The following is a 21,338-nucleotide window of genomic DNA, read 5'->3' on the forward strand; positions in this document are numbered from 1 at the left end:
TGGTGAGGGGTAGTGACAGCAGAAACACCTGTGATCATGCACATGTCCTTCCAGGAGAGGATCGCCAAGAGCCATGGCACCCAGTGTGGGTTCTGCACCCCCGGGATGGTGATGTCCATGTACACACTGCTTAGGAACCATCCACAGCCCTCAGAGGAGCAGCTCACAGAAGCCCTGGGAGGTAGGTCTTACACGAAAAAACACCACCACCTGCCTGAGGCTAGGTGGGAATCATGCTTCAGACTGCTCCACCCCACTCCTGAGGCCATCCCAAACCCACTGGGATGTTTCTGAGGTAGCCACAGCTCACCTAGGAGCAGAGAAGAATGCCAGAGTGCTGGCTGGAGAGGCCTGTGGACCACACGCCCATCTTGACCTCTCACTTCTCTACGCAGTGACCTATTTGGCTGCCTTCACTAAAGCTGTCATAACAAAGTGCCACCAGCTAGATGAGCTAAAACAACAGGAATTTATTCTTTCACAGTTCTAGAGGCTACAAGTCTGAAACCAAGGTGTCAGCAGGATGGTTTTTCCTTGCCTCTTCTTTGTTTCTGGTGGTTGATAGGCATCCTGGCATTCTTTGGCCTACAGATGCGTCACTACAGTCTCTGCCTCAGTCTTCTCATGGCCTTCTCCCTTGTGTGTCTTTGTCCAAATTTTCCTTAGGATGGATTAGGATTGGCCCGAATCCAATATGACCCCAATTTAACTTGAGTATATCTGCAGAGGACCTATTTCCAAATAAGATCACATTCATGGGTTCCAGGTGTTAGAACTGCAACATATCTACTGCAAGTGATATGTTCACTTCATATCAACAATTCAACCCTTCACATTTTGAAAAGATGCTTTAAATTTTCCAGTGGGTTTACGTTACTAAAGAGGATTGCCTACTCATATCCCTTTTGCAGGATCAATGAATACCATTTTCAAGCTCAACAATCTCTAAACAAGTCATCTATTAAAAACACAAATTCTTAGATTGAGACCTGAAGAGTGAGCACAGACACACCCTCATAATCTGCCAGTTGCTGGCAGTTGCTTCCTTTATTCTCTTGGCCCCATTACAGAAAATGATACAGTACCTTAGAAATGGCCTATATTTTCTTGTTTTAAGATTCCCTGTATCCTATATAAATACATGTTGAATGAACGAATAAACTAATAGAATGAATTCAAGTGAGCTCACCAGATAGATGATCCTCTTCTTTAGGACAGAGAATAAAACTGGAATTGATATGGTAGAAAGGTTCATATTCTAAGAAGAGGAAAAAAGCATTGAACAATCTGGAAGATATTTAAACATTCTCAAAAAAAGAAAACTCAACCTAGATCTGTTTTAACTTTCAAAAGAAACCAGTAAAAATAAAGCCTACTGATAAGTGTGCTTCTTCTCTATAAGGTAATCTTTGCCGCTGCACTGGGTATCGGCCAATTCTTGCAAGTGGAAGGACCTTCTGTGTGGTGAGTAGGTGACTGGGGATACCGTACAGAGCAAGAATGACAGTGACAGCTGGTCAAGGCTGGGAATACAGGGGTTGAATTGTTTAAATCATCTAATAAGACTACAAGGGAGACCAAGTGTGTTAGTTCCAACTGACTCATGAAAATTTTAGCTATTTGTTGAGGCTAGGGCGAAAGTTACACCACCTCTGATGTTCCACATCCCATCACAAAGGGAAGTTGGGTGATCTAACCAGGCATCCCGATATCTTCCATGACTCATTAAGCGAAGCATCAGAACAGAACAAGTAAGAGGGCTCCAGCAAACCCAAGGAGATGAGCAAAGGTATAGAATTTACTTTGGAGAGGCAAGGTTAGTTCCAAGAATCCAGACTGGCTGGCAAAGTGTAAGCAAGTAAAGAAACCAAATATACAAACTGGAATCCACAATTCACCCTAAGTACAAGAATACAAGACGTTTCCTCCATAACACTGGGTACTTCACTGGGCTGCTGTGAAGATCAAATGAGAAACCATGGGCAAAGCATGTAGCAGAGTCCTGGCTGGCACCTAGTTGCTACTGTTTACTGACCATGCTGTTGAGGCGGGATGGATGTGGGCAGTACTGCCTTTATGCCCAAGCAAGGGGGACTCCATATTTTGGAGGGCACTTTGCTGGTCCTCCCCTAGCCATTCTCGGGAGACCATGGAGCCAAGGTGAGTTGTTCAGCTAGACCTTTCACCCTTTTCTAGACCATGCTCCCGATATGGTCTTGACCCCATTCCCAGGCCTGACACCAACGTCTTCCTGAGCCCATCTTCCTAGGGAAGATCATAATGATAGCCAGTGTGTGTACCCCTAGGTTAAATGGTAGCCAACAAACTGGCTGTTTCTGGAAAAAGTGGGTGCAGCTGAGGCATTCTGACTGGGATGCACACCCACATGTTTGAGGCTCCTCGATACAGAACAGAGCCAGGGTAGGAAGAGGAGGGCAGCAGGCCAAGGCCGGGGCGTCCATTTATACTCTTGCCCTAGTTCCACAAATAGTAGAAGAGGTGGGCCTGGACGTAGGTCAGCAGGTGTATCCGTCTCTCCAGAGCCAGGCGTGTCCCAGACTTCTACTGCCACATGGGGGAGCCAAAGTTGATGAGCTGAGAAAATCAATAGCTTGTAAACCCATTAAATTGTCAAATATGAATAAAGGAAGTTAAAAGAAACCTCTCTCCCTCTGGAATATGGATGTTATGCACCTTTCTGGGCACAGACTCTGGGAATAAAGGCAAAAAATGTGGTTGGAGACCTACCCTGTAGCCAGCTGGCCCCAGGGACTTTAATAGGTGAAAGAAACTGTGCCCTGGCAGGAATATGTGAGGCTTATATCTACTAGGTCAAGAAAAAACTGGCTGCCTCTGTCATAGTTAGCTCGTGGCCCATTGTGAATGTTCTCAGAGCTCTGAGTAAGAGAGGAAGCTCTGGTCACTGGACCCAGGTGGTTTTGCCTCTTGGACAGAGTTAGGAAGATGGTACCCTGAAGCATTCGGGCAGAGAACTGGGGTGTCTAAAAGTATTTTACTAGACACTGCGGAGAAACTTTTTAAGGAAGAAAATACTAGAGATAAGTTTGGAGGAAATGGGAATTGAAGGAACTAGTAAATGGAAACCTGCTGTAAAATTCATCAATTGTCCATTCATTCCCAGCTAATCCCACACAGATCACATATGTTTAGAAGACTTGGTTCCAAAATAGTTTCTTTTTTCCTGCCTTTATTTTTTTTCTTTTGTTTTAAAGATCTTTATATAAATGATAATATTCAATGTTGTTGAATCTTACAAATACTAGAGAATGAATAAATCATCATTGCCCTAAAAGGCATTATATCAGTTAATTCTACCACTAGGAATTCACCTAGAAAAAAAGATATACACAAAGCTTTCCATGTAATGAACAGAAATGTCCATTATGTTATTTATAATTATACAATGTAGAGAAAAAAACCTGTGTATAATAATAGCAAATGTTATGAATATATTATAGACAAATCAGAAGATTGACTAATATATGATTGGCAAAATTAAATTTTAAAGACATTTTAATGATACAGAAGAAGATTTGCAACATAAGTGAATAAACATATAAATGAACAAAACAATAAGCAAATAAATGAACAAAAAGGCAAAATAAAAAGTATACTGTACCATAAATATAGTACAAATATATAATATATAATATATTATTGATGGAATAGGGTAATAATAGTGTCTTCTATGCTTCTTTATATTCTTTATTATTATATACATTATTATTATGCTGTATATTATATTTTTTGTATATATTACAAATGTTATACATTTCATATGGTCTATATTATCATTTTATTTTTGAAATAAAGCAAAGAAGAAAGATCTTGTGATTAGCCGTGTTCCAGCAAAAACCACCAAAAATAACTACCAAAAGCCTGGAGTCTCACTTGTATTGCCAAGCCTTTCAAGGCACACACCCATATACCTAATAAAAAGGTTTTCTCTTTTTTATTAAAAAGTTTTTCATCTCAAGGCATTTATTTCACTGTCCTAGGAGTCAAATGGCTGTCAACAGAGAGGAACAGGAAAATGCTGCTTGGATCCAGGAGGAAATGATTCTTCCTCAGTTGGCAGGGAAAGTGACGTGAGTCCCTCTTTGTTTTGTCCTCTCCCTGAGAGTATTGCTTAATGCTGGCTCAATGTTAAGACTTTGCTTGTAAATGTTGATAGTCATACTCTGCATTACTTCCAAAACTCCAAAGCACATGCATGAATAAAGCACTTTTCATTTGGAACTCAGTAATGGGGCGATTCAAAGCCAGGCTCTGATTTTCTCTTTCAAGTCTCTGGAAGGATAAAAAAATAAATAAAAAATAAAAAAAACACCATAAAACCACTCAGACAAGAGAAAAAGACCTGTCCCAGCTATGAGGAGTCCCATCCTTGGCTGAGAAAGGGGTTTTGTGCCTGCCCCACCCACCCACCCAGAGCTGTCCTCTATCACTGTGTCCCCCCCCACCTTTGCAGAGAGAGGGCGCTGCAACCTCAGGAAGGAAGCCTGTCCAAAGGTACATGGCAAGGGCATGATCATCACAGCTGAGAAAACTAGCCTGAAACATTGTAGTCTCTAGCTTTGCTCTCAGAGAGATTCTAGTTTCTTAAAAAGGCTCACTGCCAAGTTCTTAAAGGAATTACTTAGAGAAGTTGGAATAAGGATAAAATAGTCTACTTCCTATAGACGAGGAAATCTGAGAACAGAGCTGTCCTTAGATGAAACTGAGCCCATCATCCCCCTGCTGTAATTATTTCTATCCCACACACCTACATTGTTCCCATTCATGGCTCCCACTGTGACTCATTTTGGTCTGAAGAAAGTGTGCAGTGAAATAGAGAGCGTTATTGCCAAAGAAGGCTGGCTGCACCCCCACCCCACAACTACCTCATAGAGGATCAGTGCACCTCAGAGAAGTCCGTACATTCTAAAGTCTGGTTCTCAATTTTGCAGCCTCAGGGAGTCAATCTGGGCAATGACTGGGCTCTGGAGATCATGTGATTCACTTTAACCAAACTTGAAAAAACATGATATTTAAATTGGAATGTGCCCTAATATTTATTTACAGAAACACAATTTTAAAGTGGATCTTATGGTCACTGAGCTGCATGTTCTTTCCCTATAGGAGAACACACATAGGAAGCCACATTATAATGAGGTTGCTCAGTGAGCATGGATTCAGAGCAAATTGGGTAATTTTAAGGGTAATATAGAAAACCCCTCTCTTCCACCAGGGTAGACCGCTGGATGGCGGGTGTCTGCCCCATGACTCTCCCTTCTCTTAAAGCTCTGTTAAGATCTTCTATTATTAAGTCCTGGCCTAACACTTGATTGGATGAACTTTTAATTCCTCAGATCTGATTCATTATGCTTGTTTTACATTTTCATTCTCAAACACGATCTTATTTCTAGGTTTTAGAGATACACCACATAATTGCCCCCGGGTACTGCCTACTTTTCTAATTGTAGCTAATGCAAAAACTGATCGTTCAGATATTGGCCTATAATTCCTCAATCTGGAGTCTTACTAAGAAACTTTATAAGGAAGAGTTGCAAGTTTCCATTCTGGAACCTGGGAAGACCCCAGACAAATAGAAAAAGAGAGGAAGTGTTGGACAAATGTCAGGTCTATTTCACCTAATTGTCATGATTACCTTTCAAAATATGCATTATTTCCATTTAATCTTTAGAGAGGTTAAGTACCTTTCCACTGGGAGGGTCAGGGATCCAAGTCATGGCAAAGCTGAAAATGAACCCAGATTTACCCCCAGTGTCTACCCATGCTCTCCTCCACTACACAGACCTCTAGCTCTGCTTCCCATGGTTCTCCCAGTTTGCCTTACCTCTTCAGGAATGTTTTTTGGGAATAAGTGTTTCCAAAGCTAAAACAGGTCTCTTTTAGACAAGATTAGAGTTTGGGTAACCTTTCATTGTGCGTTTGATTCCTAATTGGTAAAAATGAAGATGATAATTTACTTTCTTTATATAACTGTTGTGAGGACTAAGCATGTTATTAATACATGTAAAAGCCCTTGGAATGCAACATTCCATAAATGTTAGCTATTGTTATTAAAATTAGTGTGTGAGGGGGTGTTCATGCATAGGCATGTATATCTAGTCATTTTTATTAAACTTCAGGATTTCTCAGAGCCGTTAGCATTTTGAACCCTGACTTGACAGGTGAGAGGACAGTGGCTGGGGCACAGGGGAGACAAGTCCCCAAACTTAATGACCCCTGTTCGTTTCTCATATACTGCCGTAGTGTGACGTAGGGGACTCTGAACTATTTCAGAGAACACTCTTTTCTTTAGTATTATATCAGTAGCAAATCAGTATTTCTCTTACAACAAAATTCTTATTTAACACTTTGATTGCATTTGAACCATTTCCCATTACTCTCGTATTAGGAGAGTAGGAGAGTTATTACTATGCTCATTTTTCCTAATTAAGGTAAAGAATTACAATGCTGTTTCCAGTTCAGCTGGGCTGACAAGGCCATCTTCTGCCTTTTATAAAGATTTGCACAGAGTTATTTGCGGAAGACGAGTTCCAACCCCTGGACCCTACCCAGGAGCTCATATTTCCCCCGGAACTCTTGGTAAGATAAGTTGAGTGCTTTATGCGTTTATGTAAATGTCACTGGTTATAGTCAGCTTTATAGAACCACCCTTTCCTTCCTGTGAAGTTGTCAAACTGTGGAAATATTTAATCACATCAAGAAGCCTGTCCTCACCCAGCTCACCAAGCCCTCCCTGCCTGATGCCCTGGACACACTCCCTGAAGCTTCAGCTAAGGCTATTTGTTGGATGATTTGGTCATTAGTCTCATCGTTGTCATCTGTAGTGTGTCCCTGTTGACGGTCCGAGCCATCCAACTTTGCTCAGCTTCTAACTTGGTCTTCCAGCCGCTCTGGTACATTGACCCCAAGGAGCACCTCCAGGGCCCTCCCTGAGCCCCCCTCTTCCCTCTGTCAGCATCTCTCTCCTCTCTGACTTCCAGTGGTTCCATCCTTTAAAACATCTATTTCTAAAGGGGGTTCTTATGTGTTTATTCACTCATTCAACAGATATCAATCATCCAGCAACGTGCCAGGTACTGTTCTAGGACTAAATATACAGCAATGCATAAAACTAATACAAAAACCTACCCTCGAGGAGTTGTAACCTGGTAGAAACGATAGATAATAACCAAGATAACAGATCAGAGATATAGTGTATTAACCAGTGAGAAGTGGTAAGAAGAAAAATAATAATAAAACAGAGAAGGGAGCTAGAATACTGGCCAGGGAAGAGTTCCCTGAGAAAGCAACATTTGATAGAAGTTCTAGCAGAAGTGAGGGAGCAGCCTCGAAGGTATGGGGAAAAGCATTCCAGGCAGTGCACACACCAAGAGCAAAGGTGCTAAGGAGAGGAGAATGCCTGCCCTGACCCAGGGGCAGAGCAGTGTCCAGCCCCGCTGGAGCAAGTGAACGAGGTTGGAAAGCCACTGGGGAACAGACCATAAGGACTCAGGCTGCTGACTTTCACCCTGCGAGAAATGAGAAATGATTAGGGAGGTTGGACAGGGGAGGGGCAGGCTCCTATTAATTCTGTGATGGGATATGGGATCGTTCTGGCTGTTGGGATGGGACTAGCCTACCAAGGGGCACAGGACAGAAAGGCGAGCCTAGTCAGGGTGCTAACACTGTCCTGAGAGAGGGTGGTACTGGACCAGGCTGCCAGCACGTAAGTAAGTAAGAGAGTGGATTCTGGATATATTTGGAAGGAGAGCCAACAAGATTTGCTGCTGGATGTGATGTGGGGTGTGGAACAGAGAGAGAGAGAGAGAGAGAGAGATCAAGGTTGACTCTGGGACTTCAGACAGCTGAAAAGAGGAGTGGCCATTTACAGAGAGGGGAAAGACCTCAAGAAGAGCAGGATATTTTTTTGATGGGGCTTTGAAAAGGATGGGCTATGAGGAGCTCAGTTTGAGATATGTTAAACCTGAGATGCCTATTAGACATCTAAGAAGAGACATCAAGTTCTCATTCAGAGCTATGAGTTTGGATTTCAGAGGAAAAGTCCAGACTGATGATAGTAATTTAGGAGTATTAGTATAATTATGATTTTTAAGGCCATGATACTGAATTGTGTTCAGTTAGTCTATACTGAGACAGGTGCCAGCCTATATCATCACTTGCCTGCAAAGAGCTACATATACTAATAAATCTTAAGTTAAAGAAGTTAATATCTAATTATGGAAATACAGGCTTTAGTCAATGGGTGTAGTGAGTATCTTTTCAGTCAAGTGGACCCCAGGTACTCCTGAAATCTCTCTAGAGGACCATACCTCCGTCTGGGATCCTGGAAGACAGGTGTGCACTTGTGCATACATACTTGTCCTTTGCACTTAGAGAATGGCAGAGAAGCCAGAAAAACAAACTCTGACCTTTCATGGAGAGAGGGTTACCTGGATCTCTCCTGGCACCCTCAAGGATCTCCTGGAGCTGAAAGCAAAACATCCTGAAGCCCCTCTCATCTTGGGCAACACCTCACTGGGTGAGTGATTATAATGTTTCCTACGCCACCGTTAACGCCGAGCTGAACTTCCTGTCCTCTAGTTTGCCCTCAGCCTACGAAAACTACTTTTTAAGGACAAAGCCTCATCCTTTATTACAAAAATATTATAATAGTATACTACAAAATATATATAATAATAGTATATTATAAAATATATATTATATTAGTATATAGTATAGTATATTTATATTACAAAATATACTATTACATATCATATGATATAATTATCTAATTTTTCTATAATTTAATATATAAATAATATATACATATTGTATATATTATATATTAGAATAATAATAGAATAGTTTTATTAGAATAATAGTTTTATTAGAATAATAAAATATATAATATAATAATATATATTATGTATTATAATAATGATGAGTGATGCCTATACCCTGGGAGTATGCAGCATGATCCCCCGAGATGTGGGGGAAAAATATTAGAGGGTCTTTTTTTAACATTTAATTTATCTTGTCCTTTTTAATTTTGTTTTTGTTAAATAGTGAGTAGATATAATAGAGGTTTGTAAAATATGTATGGTCACATTAATAGTGCACACCCAGTTATCACCTATACCCAGTTTAAGAATGAGAACTTTACCAAAAACCTTGAAAGCCCCATGAGCCCTCCCAAACCACATCCCCTTCCCTTCTCTTCCTCTCAGAAGCACTCATTAGTCTGAATGTGGCGGTGGTCAGTCACTTTCTTGTTTTTACAATTTTACCACATGTATTTGAGTGTTTGGGCAATATGTCATTTACTTTAGCATATTTTTGAACTTCACATAAATAGACTGGCACAGTATTATTCTTCTTCAGTTTGTTTTGTTTGTTTAATGTTCTTGACCTGAAATACACTCAGTGTTGCAGGTGACTGCTGGATTCCATTGTATGACTGTACAATTTGTTCATCCATTCCACTGTTGAAGGACATGGAGTGTTTTCCAAGTTTGGGCTATTATGATTATTCTTTTTTATTATTAAGTTTTTCATTTAAATTCCACTACAGTCAACATACAGTGTTATATTAAAATAAAGCTTTAATCCCCATCACCTATTTCACCCATTCATCCACCCACCTCCCCTGTAGTAACTATCAGTTTGTTCTCTGTAGTTAAAAATCATTTCTCAGTTTGTCCCTCCTCCTTTTTTTTGCCTTTTCTCATTTGTTTTGTTTCTTAAATTCTGCATATTAGTGAAATTGTATGTTATTTGTCTTTCTCTGACTGACTTATTTCACTCAGCATTTTGCCCTCTAACTCCATCCATGTCATTGCAAATGGCAAGATCTCACTCTTTCTTATGGCTGAGTAATATTCCATTATATATATGCCACATCTTCTTCATCCATTCATCTATTGATGGACACTTCCGCTGTTTCCGTAATTTGCCTTTTGTAAAAAATGTTGCAATAAACATAGGGCTGCATGTATCCCTTTGAATTAGTGTCTTTGTATTTTGGGGATAAATACCCAGTAATGAAATTATTGTATCAAAGGATAGTTCTACTTTTAACTTTTTGAAGAAACTCCATACTGTTTTGCACAGTGGTTGCAGCAGTTTGCATTCCTACCAATAGTGCATGAGTATTCCTTTTTTCTTCTTGTTTCTTGTGTTTTTTATTTTAGCCATTCAGACAGGTGTGAGGTGATGTCGTACTGTAGTTTGATTTGCATTTCCCTGATGATGAGTGATGCTGATCATCTTTTCATGTGTCTGTTAGCCATCTGTATGTTTTCTTTGGAGAAATATCTGTTCATGTCTTCTGCCCATTTTTAATTGGATTATTTGGTTATATAAGTTCTTTACACATTTGGGATACTAACCTTTTATTGGATATGTCATTTACAGATATGTTCTCCCATTCGGTAGGTTGCCTTTTAGTTTTGTTGATTGTTTCCTTTGCTGTGGAGAAACTTTATTTTGATAGAGTCCCAGTAGTTTGTTTTTACTTTTATTTCTCTTGCTTTGGAATTCATATCTAGAAAAATGTTACTACGGATATTGTCAGAGAGATTACTGCCTATGTTCTCTACTAGGATTTTTGTGGTTTCAGATCTTACAGTTAGATTTTTAATCCATTTTGAGTTTATTTTTGTGTATGGTGTAAGAAAGGGGTCCAGTTTCATTCTTTTGCAAGTAGCTGTTCAGTTTTCCCAACACCATTTGTTGAAGAAACTGTCTTTCTCCCATTGTATATGTTTGCCTCCTCTGTCAAAGGTTAATTGACCAAATAATTGTGGTATAATTCTGAGTTTTCTATTCTATTCCATTGATCTATGTGCCTATTTTTATGCCAGTACCATACTTTTTTTAAAGATTGATTATTTGTTTGTTTGTTTGTTTGTTTGTTTAAGAGAGAGCATGAGCAGGGAGGAGGGGCAAAGAGAGAGGTAGAAGCATACTCCCCACTGAGCAGGGAAGCCCAATGCAGGGCTCTATCCCAAGACCCTGAGATCACAACCTGAGCTGAAGGCAGACACTTAATCAACTCAGTCACCCAGGCACCCCTACCATACTGTTTTGATTACTATAGCTTTGTAATGTGATTTGAAGTTTTGAATTGTGATACCTGCAATTTTGCTTTTCTCTTTCAAGATTGCTTTGGTTATTCAGGCTCTTTCATGGTTCCATACAAACTTTAGGATTATTTGTTCTAGTTCTGTGAAAAATGCTGTTGGCATTTTGATAGAGATTGCATTAAATTTGTAGTTAGCTTTGGGTAGCATAGACATTTTAACAATATTTGTTCTCCTAACCCATGAACATGGAATGTCATTTCTTTTTGTCATCTTGAATTTCTTTCATCAATGTTTTATAGTTTTCAGAGTACAAGTCTTTAATCTCTTTGGTTAAGTTTATTCCTAGGTATTTTGTTATTTTTGGTGTCATTGTAAATGGGATTGTTTTCCTAATTTCACTTTCTGCTACTTCTTTTTTAGTGTATAAGAATGCAATGGATTTCTATACAATTGGTTTTATATCCTGCAACTTTACTGAATTCACTTATCAGTACTACGTTGTTGTTGTCATTTTTGGTGGAGTCTTTACAGTTTTCTATAAATAGTATCATGTCATCTGCAAATAGTGAAAGTTTTACTTCTTTCTTACCAATTGGGTGCCCTTTATATCTTTTCATTGTCTAGCTGCTGTGGATAGGACTTCCAGTACTGTGTTGAATAAAAGTCCACTGAGTGGACTGACTTTAGGGGAAAAGCTCTGTTTTTCCCCCTTCAGTATGATGTTAGTCATGGGGTTTTCATAGAAGGCTTTTATGATGTTGAGATATATTCCCTCCAAACCTTTGTCAAGGGTCTTTATTATGAATGGATGTTGTACTTTGTAAATGCCTTTTCTGCATCTATTGAAATGATCATATGGTTTTTATCCTTTCTCTTATTGATGTGATGCATCACGTTGATTGATTTGTGAATATTGAACCACCTTTGCCGTTCATTTCCCAGGAATGAATCCCACTTGATCATGGTGAATGATTTTTTTAATGTATTGTTGGATTCTGTTTGCTAGTATTTCATTGAGGATTTTTGCGTCTATGTTCATCAGCGATATTGGCCTGTAGTTCTCTTTTTAAGTCATGCCTCTATTTGGTTTTGGTATCAGAGTGATACTGGCCTCACAGATTTCCTCTTTTATTTTTTGGAATCGTTTGATAAAAATAGGTATTAACTCTTCTTTAGGTGTTTGGTAGATTTCACCTGTGAAGCTCTCTGGTCCAAGACTTTAGTTTGTTGGGAGTTTTTTGATTACTGAATCAAATTGCTTGTAATTAGTGTTTTCAAATTTTCTTTTCCTTCCTACTTCATTTTTGGTAGGTTATATGGTTGTTGTTTTTTTTTAAGATTTTATTTATTTATTCATGAGACACAGAGAGAGAATCAAAGACACAGGCAGAGGGAGAAGCAGGCTCCTTACACAGAGCCGGACACGGGACTCGATCCCCAGACTGGGATCAGACCCTGAGCCAAAGGCAGACGCTCAACCGCTGAGCCACCCAGGCGTCCCGGGTTATATGTTTCTTATTATGACTATTCTTATGTATGTCTCCTGGTGCCAATGTATCAGAGCTTTCTGATAATCTCCCATCCATTCTGTTTTCTATTTTTATTCACATATAGTGAATGTATAAATAAGTAAATACATATACTGGGAGAGCATCCTCATAAATTTACTTTGAAGGGTATATAGCCACTGCCTTTACATCTATATACATCTATATTATTATTCATTTTTTAAATTAGTATCTGAATATTTTTATGAGAAACTTTCAACACCAAAAAAAGGGCATTTATCTTTCCTAAATCTCTCTAAAATATATATATTTACTTTTCAGGACCTGCAATGAAATCTCAAGGACATTTTCACCCAATTCTCCTCTCTGCTGCTAGGATTTCTGAGCTCAGTGTGGTATCTAAAACAAGTGAGGGTGAGTTCCTGGTATTCTTAGTAAAACATTAGTGAACTAATCCCTGCACTAAGCTTACACTTCCCAAGGAGCTTTGAACCTACTTATATGTTTGTCTTGTCTGGCCTATTTCTAATTCTTCATCATTTTTCTGATGTGATATAATATCCCTACTATAAAACCTTACCATCAAAATTTTTGCATAGAATATGAGGTATTCAGATTATATCATTCAAGACCTTGTAGTCACCTGCAGGATTCTTGCCTATAAAATGCCATAGTGATCTAAAGACAATAAATTTACAGGGAAATTTTGATAGGAAGATAGCAAGAGAACTAGTGCTAACCATCAGTTGAATAATCAATTCCCAGGAGGGAGGATTTTGGAAGGAGAAAGTAAGAGAACTATCTGACACTTGAATGCTACTTATTTCATGTGGACAACGGCAAGAGGTAAAATGAGACAAAGACTTGCCCAGGTGAGCACCCTCCGTCCCTGACAACGTCTTTAAGGGCCTACTACAAGCAAATACTACTGATCATGCAAGGTGGAACTCACAAAGTAGGAAGAAAACATGTGAGATTTGCCTTCAAGATACAGAGTAAACCCTTTGATAAAAGGAACCTTATTTTATTCCTTTCCTCATCCCCCAGAGCTCCAGGCATGTAAGTACCTGCAAATAAATACATGCATGGAAGTGCTCAGTTCAATGACTGACTAATGAATTAATGGGAAAAAAAAATGAGTGAATGAGTGGATTAGGAACTTGAATTTGGGATGCAGTGGTAATGATGACTTTCTTAAGTCATCTTGGGCAACAAGATGGTGGGCTGAACTGAGAGCTGAGTCAAGACTAACTTGTGGGCCATTGTGTGCTCGTGGGCATCAGTGATAGCCAGGGGAGGGGACTTGCCTTGGCTGTATCACTGTCATCCAGGAGTCCTACCTTCCTGGCTTCTAACCATCATCAGCCGAACTTAGACTGTGCTGCAGGCCAGCAAGCATGCCCGTCCCTGGCATTACCCTACCCATTTGCCAGGGAAGGGACCCTTCCTGGTTTTCCCAGCACTGCGGCTTCACAGCTTCAGCCTCAGGACAATTCAGACAGCACACCTGAATATCACTCAGAAAATGAGGGGAATATGCTTAGATTCCCTCAAAATCTTGGTGATAACAGAAGGGAGAGAAGAGAGAGTAGTAGAATGGGTGGATTGGGAGCAGAGATAACCAGTATAAGCAAGAGGTTAAGGCAGGAAAACCCTTCCCAAATCTTCACCCCAGGTATCAGCCCACAGTTTTCAGACTTTTCTAGCACAACTGTGTCCTCAAAACAAATCTTAAACAGAATAAGTAAATGAAAATATGTTGTTCTATTTGGAGGAGAGGGGAGATTTTTCACCATCACCCTGTCACTGAGCCCCCTTATGTCTGTGCTTGAGAGGATGCTTCAGAGCACAGTTCAGAGTCCCCAGTGTAACCCCAATCCCTCATTTTAGGAATTTCTCATGAGGAATCCAAGAAGCAAAAGGAGAGTAGACTTGCCCAAGGTCCCCAAACTGGCTGGTGGCCAGGTCACCAAGCCACACATCTCCCATTTCCAACTCAGAACTCTTTTCCTTACTTGATGAGCCTTCCCCCAGGCCCACCCTGCGGCCTGCAGTTGTTGGAACAGACTGCTCAGTTTGGATATGCAAACAAAGCATAGCCAGATTCTGAAATCTGAAGAATCCGTATGCCAGCCTCAGGCCCTCTTAAAATTAAAGTGTGAGTTCCCTCTAGTGGCAGAATGTTCCCCAAAAAACATTTCCCAAGGTTCTCAAACTTTTCCCAAGGCCCAGAAGACTGCCAAAACAGATGGGACTGTTGAGGGAGGAGTACATTGGAGCCAGATGTGTGTTCCCCCTTCCCAGGACCCCTCCCTGGATAAATTTCTGTGAAGGCTTATGTTTGTTTAAATTTTGCATGCTGATCCATATCAGTGTACGTTTTCCCCCTCAAAAATCTTTAGTGTAATAAGTGCTCCAGAAAGTCCCTACATCTTTATCCCGTAGACCCATGAGCTCTGAAAAGCATGAAGTTAAAACCCACATTCTGAAAATTAAGCAAAGTTGAAGCTCTTTCTAATTCTATTGGAAGACAAGCGAGGTTTTGCGACCAAAGATGGAATGAAATAGGAATAGGAATATAGTAAATAGAATTTTCTCGGTATAGCTGTGTCTAGCCTGGCACAAAGTCAGGGGGTGATGTGAGCAATGCAGAAATAGAGCAGAGCAGACAGCAAGCATTTTATTCTCCCCTGGGGCTGAACTGCCCTGTTTACCTGTGTCAGATAAGAGATGGTCATGCTGGTCTATATGATGCTTCTGACCTTAAAAGAATAACAACAACATCTTTTTTGTTTCTGACTTCTTCCCCATGAATAAGGCTCTGGGACTATAGGGCAGGAGGGATTGCATGACAGGAAGCAAGCTTGGACTTCCCAGTGCTCCTGAAAGCAAAAGCATGGCCAGGATTTTTGCAGAAGTTAAAAACCAAGCTGCAATGGACCCTGGATAGGAAGAAATGAACCATCACTGATGGGCCTGGGATGTGCTCCCACGTTATGGAGTGCCTTTTATGAAACCCTGGGCAGTAACAGGGTGAGGACTCTAGACTGAGATATTCCAGGAAGGAGGAGAAGTTGAGTTACCTTTAGACAAGATTTGCTTAGTATAAGGATAATAAGGAACAGATAGTGGTTTCCCTAATCAGTTAGGTTAGCTGTGATTATTGAAGCTGCAGGTATGTTATGTGTATGAGGATATGTTGGCAGGGGTGGGGGAAGTATTGTGCCAAGTACATTTTTAATATTGATAAAAGATAAAGCTAGGTGGGAGGGTAAAATATTCTCAAAGATTAATCCACAAGAGGAAAATCAAAGCCTGGCCCGAAACCTGATGAGAACAGACTAACTGAAGTTAGAACTCAGCCCTCAAAGTGATGTCAAATCAGACTCTATGTGTGAGCTATTCGTTCTACAAACCCAGGGAAGTCAAGGATTAATTTAATTTTATTTTTTTAAGATTTTATTTATTTATTCACGACAGACACAGAGAGAAAGAGAGAGGCAGAGACACAGGCAGAGGGAGAAGCAGGCTCCATGCAGGGAGCCTGACATGGGACCCGATCCGGGGTCTCCAGGATCACACCCTGGGCTGAAGGCGGCACTAAACCACTGGGCCACTGGGGCTGCCCCCCAAGGATTAATTTTAAAGGCCAACTAAGTGATCTCCTGACGGTTTGGGTGACTTCTTCACTTTCAAAGATTGATCTAAACCCTTCATCCCTACTGTAGGGAAACCCCAAAGCTGGTACTAATATCCTGCCAATACTCACAAGTATGCCTGCAACACCTGTAAATTTTTAATTACTTCCTTGTCAAGTAGCAAATAACATTGCCCCGATCCTCCTGGATGCTCTCCCATCATTCCCACTGCCCTGGCCACCCCAGTGTTCCCACACCCAATAACACCTAATATAATACCCAGGGAAGCTCCCTGCATCCAGGAGCTGTTTTCATTCTGATTGGCTGGCATCCTCTTGGAACTGGTTGTCAAGGATTTTGAGTATCAACACTACCTGTAGAGGTGCAAATCACCAGTCATAGCATTTTTGAGGGGCGCCTGGGTGGCTCAGACAGTTAGGCATCTGCCTTCAGCTCAGGTCATGATCCCAGGGTCCTGAAATTAAGCCCTGTGTCACACTCCCTAATCAGAAGAGACTCTGCTTCTCCCTCTCCCTCTGCCACTCCCCACTGCTTATGCTCTCTCTGTCAAATAAATACATGAATAAAATCTAAAAAAAAAAAAAAATTTAAGCATTATTGATTACAGACAATGCTCTAGGCAATTGAAAGTCCTTTGTCATTTTTTAATGCCATCAAATTTATTCCCCTTAATCACGAAACAGTTTTGCATAATTTCACTGTGTTCAGTCAGGAGAGGGTAGAGAAAGGTTCTAACAGGGTCTGCTACCTACTAGTTGTCACTGTGAGTTCCTCTTTCTAGCCTCTATTTCCTTGCATTTGTCTACAGAAGAGTACAGACCATCCCAGGGGTTCCTCTTGGCTACACAAGAGAACTACCTGAGGAGTCTTTGAAAAAGCCACATGTCCAAAAATTCTGACTTCATTGATCTGGGAGTGAGGGATCTGTGCTGTTTTACGTTCCCAGTGGTTCCCCGTGCAACCAGTGTAGAGAGCAAATGTACCAGTGGAACACTAAGGCCCCGGCACCATGATTATAACTCAGTTGCTCCTCTCATGTCACCTATAAAAAACAATTTGCCTCCTAGGACTGATAATAGGTGCTGGCTGCAGTCTGGCCCAAGTGAAAGACATTTTGGCTGAGCGAGTTTCTGAGCTTCCAGAGGAGAAAACTCAGACATACCGAGCCCTGCTGAAGCAGCTGAAGAGTCTGGCGGGCCAGCAGATCCGGAATATGGCAGTACGTTCCGTGGCCAATCATGCGACACACTGCACCTATTTCTTAATCTCACTGCAGTGCTGAAATAAGCATCAGCAGAATCAGAATGCACAAAGGTCTCAGCAGATTGAAACGACAGGCACGATAAATAAATATTTAATACTTAATAAGCATTATTAAAAATATATTTTAAAAGACTCTGAGTCAAGCTCAATCTAATAGCCAAGTAGTAATGCAGGTGGGAAAGGGAGGTCATAGCTTTCATATTTTCATGATAAGACCATCAAAGAACCTAATCTAGTTTTAGAAGACATTAACAGAAGTTTAGTACCTAAAACAAGGAGGGTAGTCTTCTCTACTCCATACTGTTCAGACCGCAGCTCTGATCTGAGAGTCACACTTTAAAGTCTAGCTATTTCTGACCTCAGAAAAAAAGCAGAAGAGGCACAGTTAGGTTTTCAAAATATACTTGCTCCCTCTGCTACGTACCCCAAATGGGGTGTCAGAAATCCTTGGGATATGGGGAATTAAGGGAGGACATATTTCCTTCGAAAAAGCTCTTCAAGTGATTCCAAAATAGTCTCTCCTCCTGCGAAGAACTCTAACACCTTGCAGCCTGGCAAGGAGATGGTGGCAGGAGGGTAAGAGGTTGGAAACCACCTCAGAAGGAGATATGGTGGGGGATGGAACATCAGAGGGATCATGAGAGCTGCCTTCAAATGCTTATAGATTCATGAGGGCAGATGTGATTTATTTCATATAATCACAAAAGGTAGATGTATGATAGGGGAGAGTCCAGGGAGGCAAAGTCAGCTCAGCAGAAACTAGAGCTGTTCGCAGAGGACTGGGAAGACTGGGAACGTCCTCATCCACGTCCCAGCCCAGACCGTGGCAAGCCAGGGTGGTCCCCGGAGGCTCCATCGCTATGTGGGGTGGAGAGTACGAAGTTGAACAGCCAGTCATTTCCCTCCCATGTTCTGAGATGCTAGTGGCTCAACAAGATCCAAGAAGAGCAAGAGGGCAACTGGCTCTCAGCAGTGTGGTCCCCAGAGCCCCAGCACAGCCACATGGGTTCTGGCCATCTTGGAGGCAGTGCTGGGTGCAGGAGAGCACCTCTGGAGCTGACACCACAGCCCCCTGTGCCGTGGCCAAGCCTGAGTTGGCGCTGGTTCAGAATGGGCCATGGAGCCCCCTACTTGGGCTTGAATCCCAGTCCTGCCCCTTCCTCACTAGGATACCGTGGTCAAGGCTCATAATTTCTCTGTGTCCCAGTGTCCTCATCTGAAAAATGGGGATAATGGCATCAATTTCATTGGGTTGTTGAGAGAAGTGAGTAACTTCCTGTCCCTCTGCCAGGAAGACCAAGACTCCTTGTGACACTTTCACTGCAAGAGGACCTTAAGCAGGTGCATGTGGGGTGTTGGGCACAGGATGGGGATAAAATGACCAAAGCTATAACTCTCTCTCTTTAGTCCTTAGGGGGACATATTATAAGCCGGCACTGCTATTCGGATCTGAATCCAATTTTGGCTGTGGGCAACACTACCCTCAATCTGATATCAGTAGGTAAGCTACCCCAGAACATTCTGAACTGCACCTAAGATTTTCCGTCTTTCTTTTAGGGAATTATTGTAAGTGAAAGCCCTGGTCTCTAGCTCTTAATCCACCACGTGGGAGGGGGGGACACGACTCAGGATCCTAGAGGAAGACACACTGAGGCATGGGAGTGGCTAGTGCTTCCTTCTGGCACCACACCCCGCACACACACAGCCCTCACCCCACCGTAGCCATGGGACAGCCAGGGGTGGTGTTCAGAGACTGAGCTGGAGGCCCTCTGCTGCCTGAGGACTGCTCCCTCCTCCTCTCCATGCCCACCCTTCTAAGCTGTGGTGCATGAGGCCACAAGTCTCGGGAAGACACACTGCAGACACTGTGGGCCCTCGGGGGGGGGGGGGGCGGAGGAAGGCAATGATTAATTTTACACACTGGCTGAAAATATCACTCCCTGGGGGCCGCTCCATGCAGAACCACCCTCGTCTCCCTGGAAACCTCCTGTGCCTCCACTGCTCCAAGGATGCCGACACGCCCCTTTGCTGGGCACTAACTGTGCCAGGCTGTGCTGGACATTGTACACACAGCACGTCTAGTACATCCAACCTCCTGGCCAAGGTCACTCATAGAGACAGACACGGGGGGGGGGGTGGCGTGGACCATTGTCTGCAACAAGCCGTCTCTCCGGGGCCTCTACGTCTCCCTGCCATCACGCCTCCCCAGTCCTCACCCACGGCCCATCAGATACTCCCCCTTCCATCCATCTCACTTGGCCAGCTGCCGTTTGCCCCTCCTATGGGCTGACTGGACCCAAGGACTAGGGTGCAGGAAAGCAACCAATCTGCTCCCCACATGAACTTTGGGGGTGTGTCCAACCAGGAATTATATCACAGGCAACGTAATCCTCCCAAGGGGTTTGTTGGCCATAATATGATCCCATCCCTAGTTGGTAGGAAGTGTTGGGAGAGGCTTTGTGCAGAGGAAAAGCTCTCCTGCCCCTATTCAGCCTAGTATGGGGCCCACCCAGGAGGGAGGAAGGGAAAGGCCTCCCCCGGCCTGGCCCTGTCAGCCATTTTCCTGAGTCCTCCCTGCCTGTGGGCCGAGACAACCCCGGCCTGACCCCCAAAGACCAGGAAAGAAGAAGCCGAGACTCTGGGCATCAGGACAGCGAAGAGAGCCTGGCCCCCATGCAGAGCCTTCTGCTGCACCAGTACTGGTAGTACTAGTGGTACTAGTAATAGTGTGGTTCTACTCGGGTGTTGGTCGTCACCTTTGGCTTAAGGTCTCTGCTTCCCCCGCTTGACCAAAGCCACCTGCAGCCTGAGCGCAGCCCCGCTCCAGCAAGGTGGCGGCAGCAGGACGGGGCAGCAAAGGGCAGCGGGGGCTCCTCGGGGGCTCCTGCCTCCCCCGCGACCACCCCTAGATCCGGCCAGCGTCTGGCCGCCTTTGTCGGGGACAGAACCCATCAGACTACGGTTGGGTCCCGTCACCCCTGCTGAGGGGCCACAGAGCACGCTTTCCAGCAGCGGGGGCCAGTCCTCACCACTAACTGGTAACAACTGGGCTCAAGGGAGGTTTCGTGAGCTGCTCACTTGGTTTGAAAGGTGAGGGTGTCCAGCTTAGAAGCCAAAGGCAGCAGCGAGAAGGCAAAGCAAACACCGGGACTTGGGCTCGGCCACTGGTGGCAGCAAACCCTGAAGCTCCCCCCACTGTGGTCAGAGCGTTGACGAGGTGGGGTTCGTTGACCAGCCTCTGCCTGCGGGGCCTGGAGGAGGCAGAGGCCCAGCTGGTGGAGGCCGGGAGGCGGGGAGGCTGGGAGGCCGCACCAGCCCTGCGCTTGCAGAGGACCCGGTGCCCCGAGGGCGCACACGGAGCCCGAGGCGGCCTCTCCCCCTTCCTTGCTGACACTCAAGGCTGCAGAGCGACTCCTCGTCGCACCCTTGCACCGGGCAGAAATGTCACTTTCTTCACCAGAAGGTGCGCGGCAGATGCCTCTGAACGAACGTTTTCTTGCCGGGTTGGCAAGCGCAGACCTTAAGCCAGAGGAGATCTTGGAGTCTGTGTACGTCCCCCACTCTCACGCGGTAAGAATTCTGCTGGCTGCTTCTGAGAGCTGTTTTTCCCTTTTCACGACTGAATGCAGTCATCTTTAGAAATCCGAAAACAGATGGAAGGAAAATAACTCTGCCCTAAAAACCTGTTTCCCGTCCACCGTGGGCTGGCCCAGCACCAAAGCCCGCAGACAGCCTCGAGCCAGCAGCTCCGGGTGTGGACGTGGCCGCGGCCCGGGCTGTTGTTTCAGCTGCGGGGTGGGGCCTGCTGA

At 43.2% G+C, this 21,338-nt stretch overlaps 1 protein-coding gene across 1 annotated transcript in view; it reads left to right on the plus strand.

Annotated features, from left to right (window-relative positions):
* AOX2 (aldehyde oxidase 2) overlaps nt 1–21,338 on the plus strand; it is a 78,604-nt gene that overhangs the window by 6,805 nt on the left and 50,461 nt on the right. Inside the window, 9 exon segments of the mRNA NM_001048132.1 lie at nt 55–181; nt 1,403–1,464; nt 4,020–4,109; nt 6,535–6,615; nt 8,410–8,554; nt 12,929–13,021; nt 17,334–17,485; nt 18,937–19,030; nt 20,990–21,099. Coding sequence (NP_001041597.1) covers nt 55–181; nt 1,403–1,464; nt 4,020–4,109; nt 6,535–6,615; nt 8,410–8,554; nt 12,929–13,021; nt 17,334–17,485; nt 18,937–19,030; nt 20,990–21,099 — 954 coding nt within the window.

This window comes from Canis lupus, chromosome 37 (genome assembly GCF_011100685.1).
Source record: "Canis lupus familiaris isolate Mischka breed German Shepherd chromosome 37, alternate assembly UU_Cfam_GSD_1.0, whole genome shotgun sequence".
NCBI lineage: Eukaryota > Metazoa > Chordata > Mammalia > Carnivora > Canidae > Canis > Canis lupus.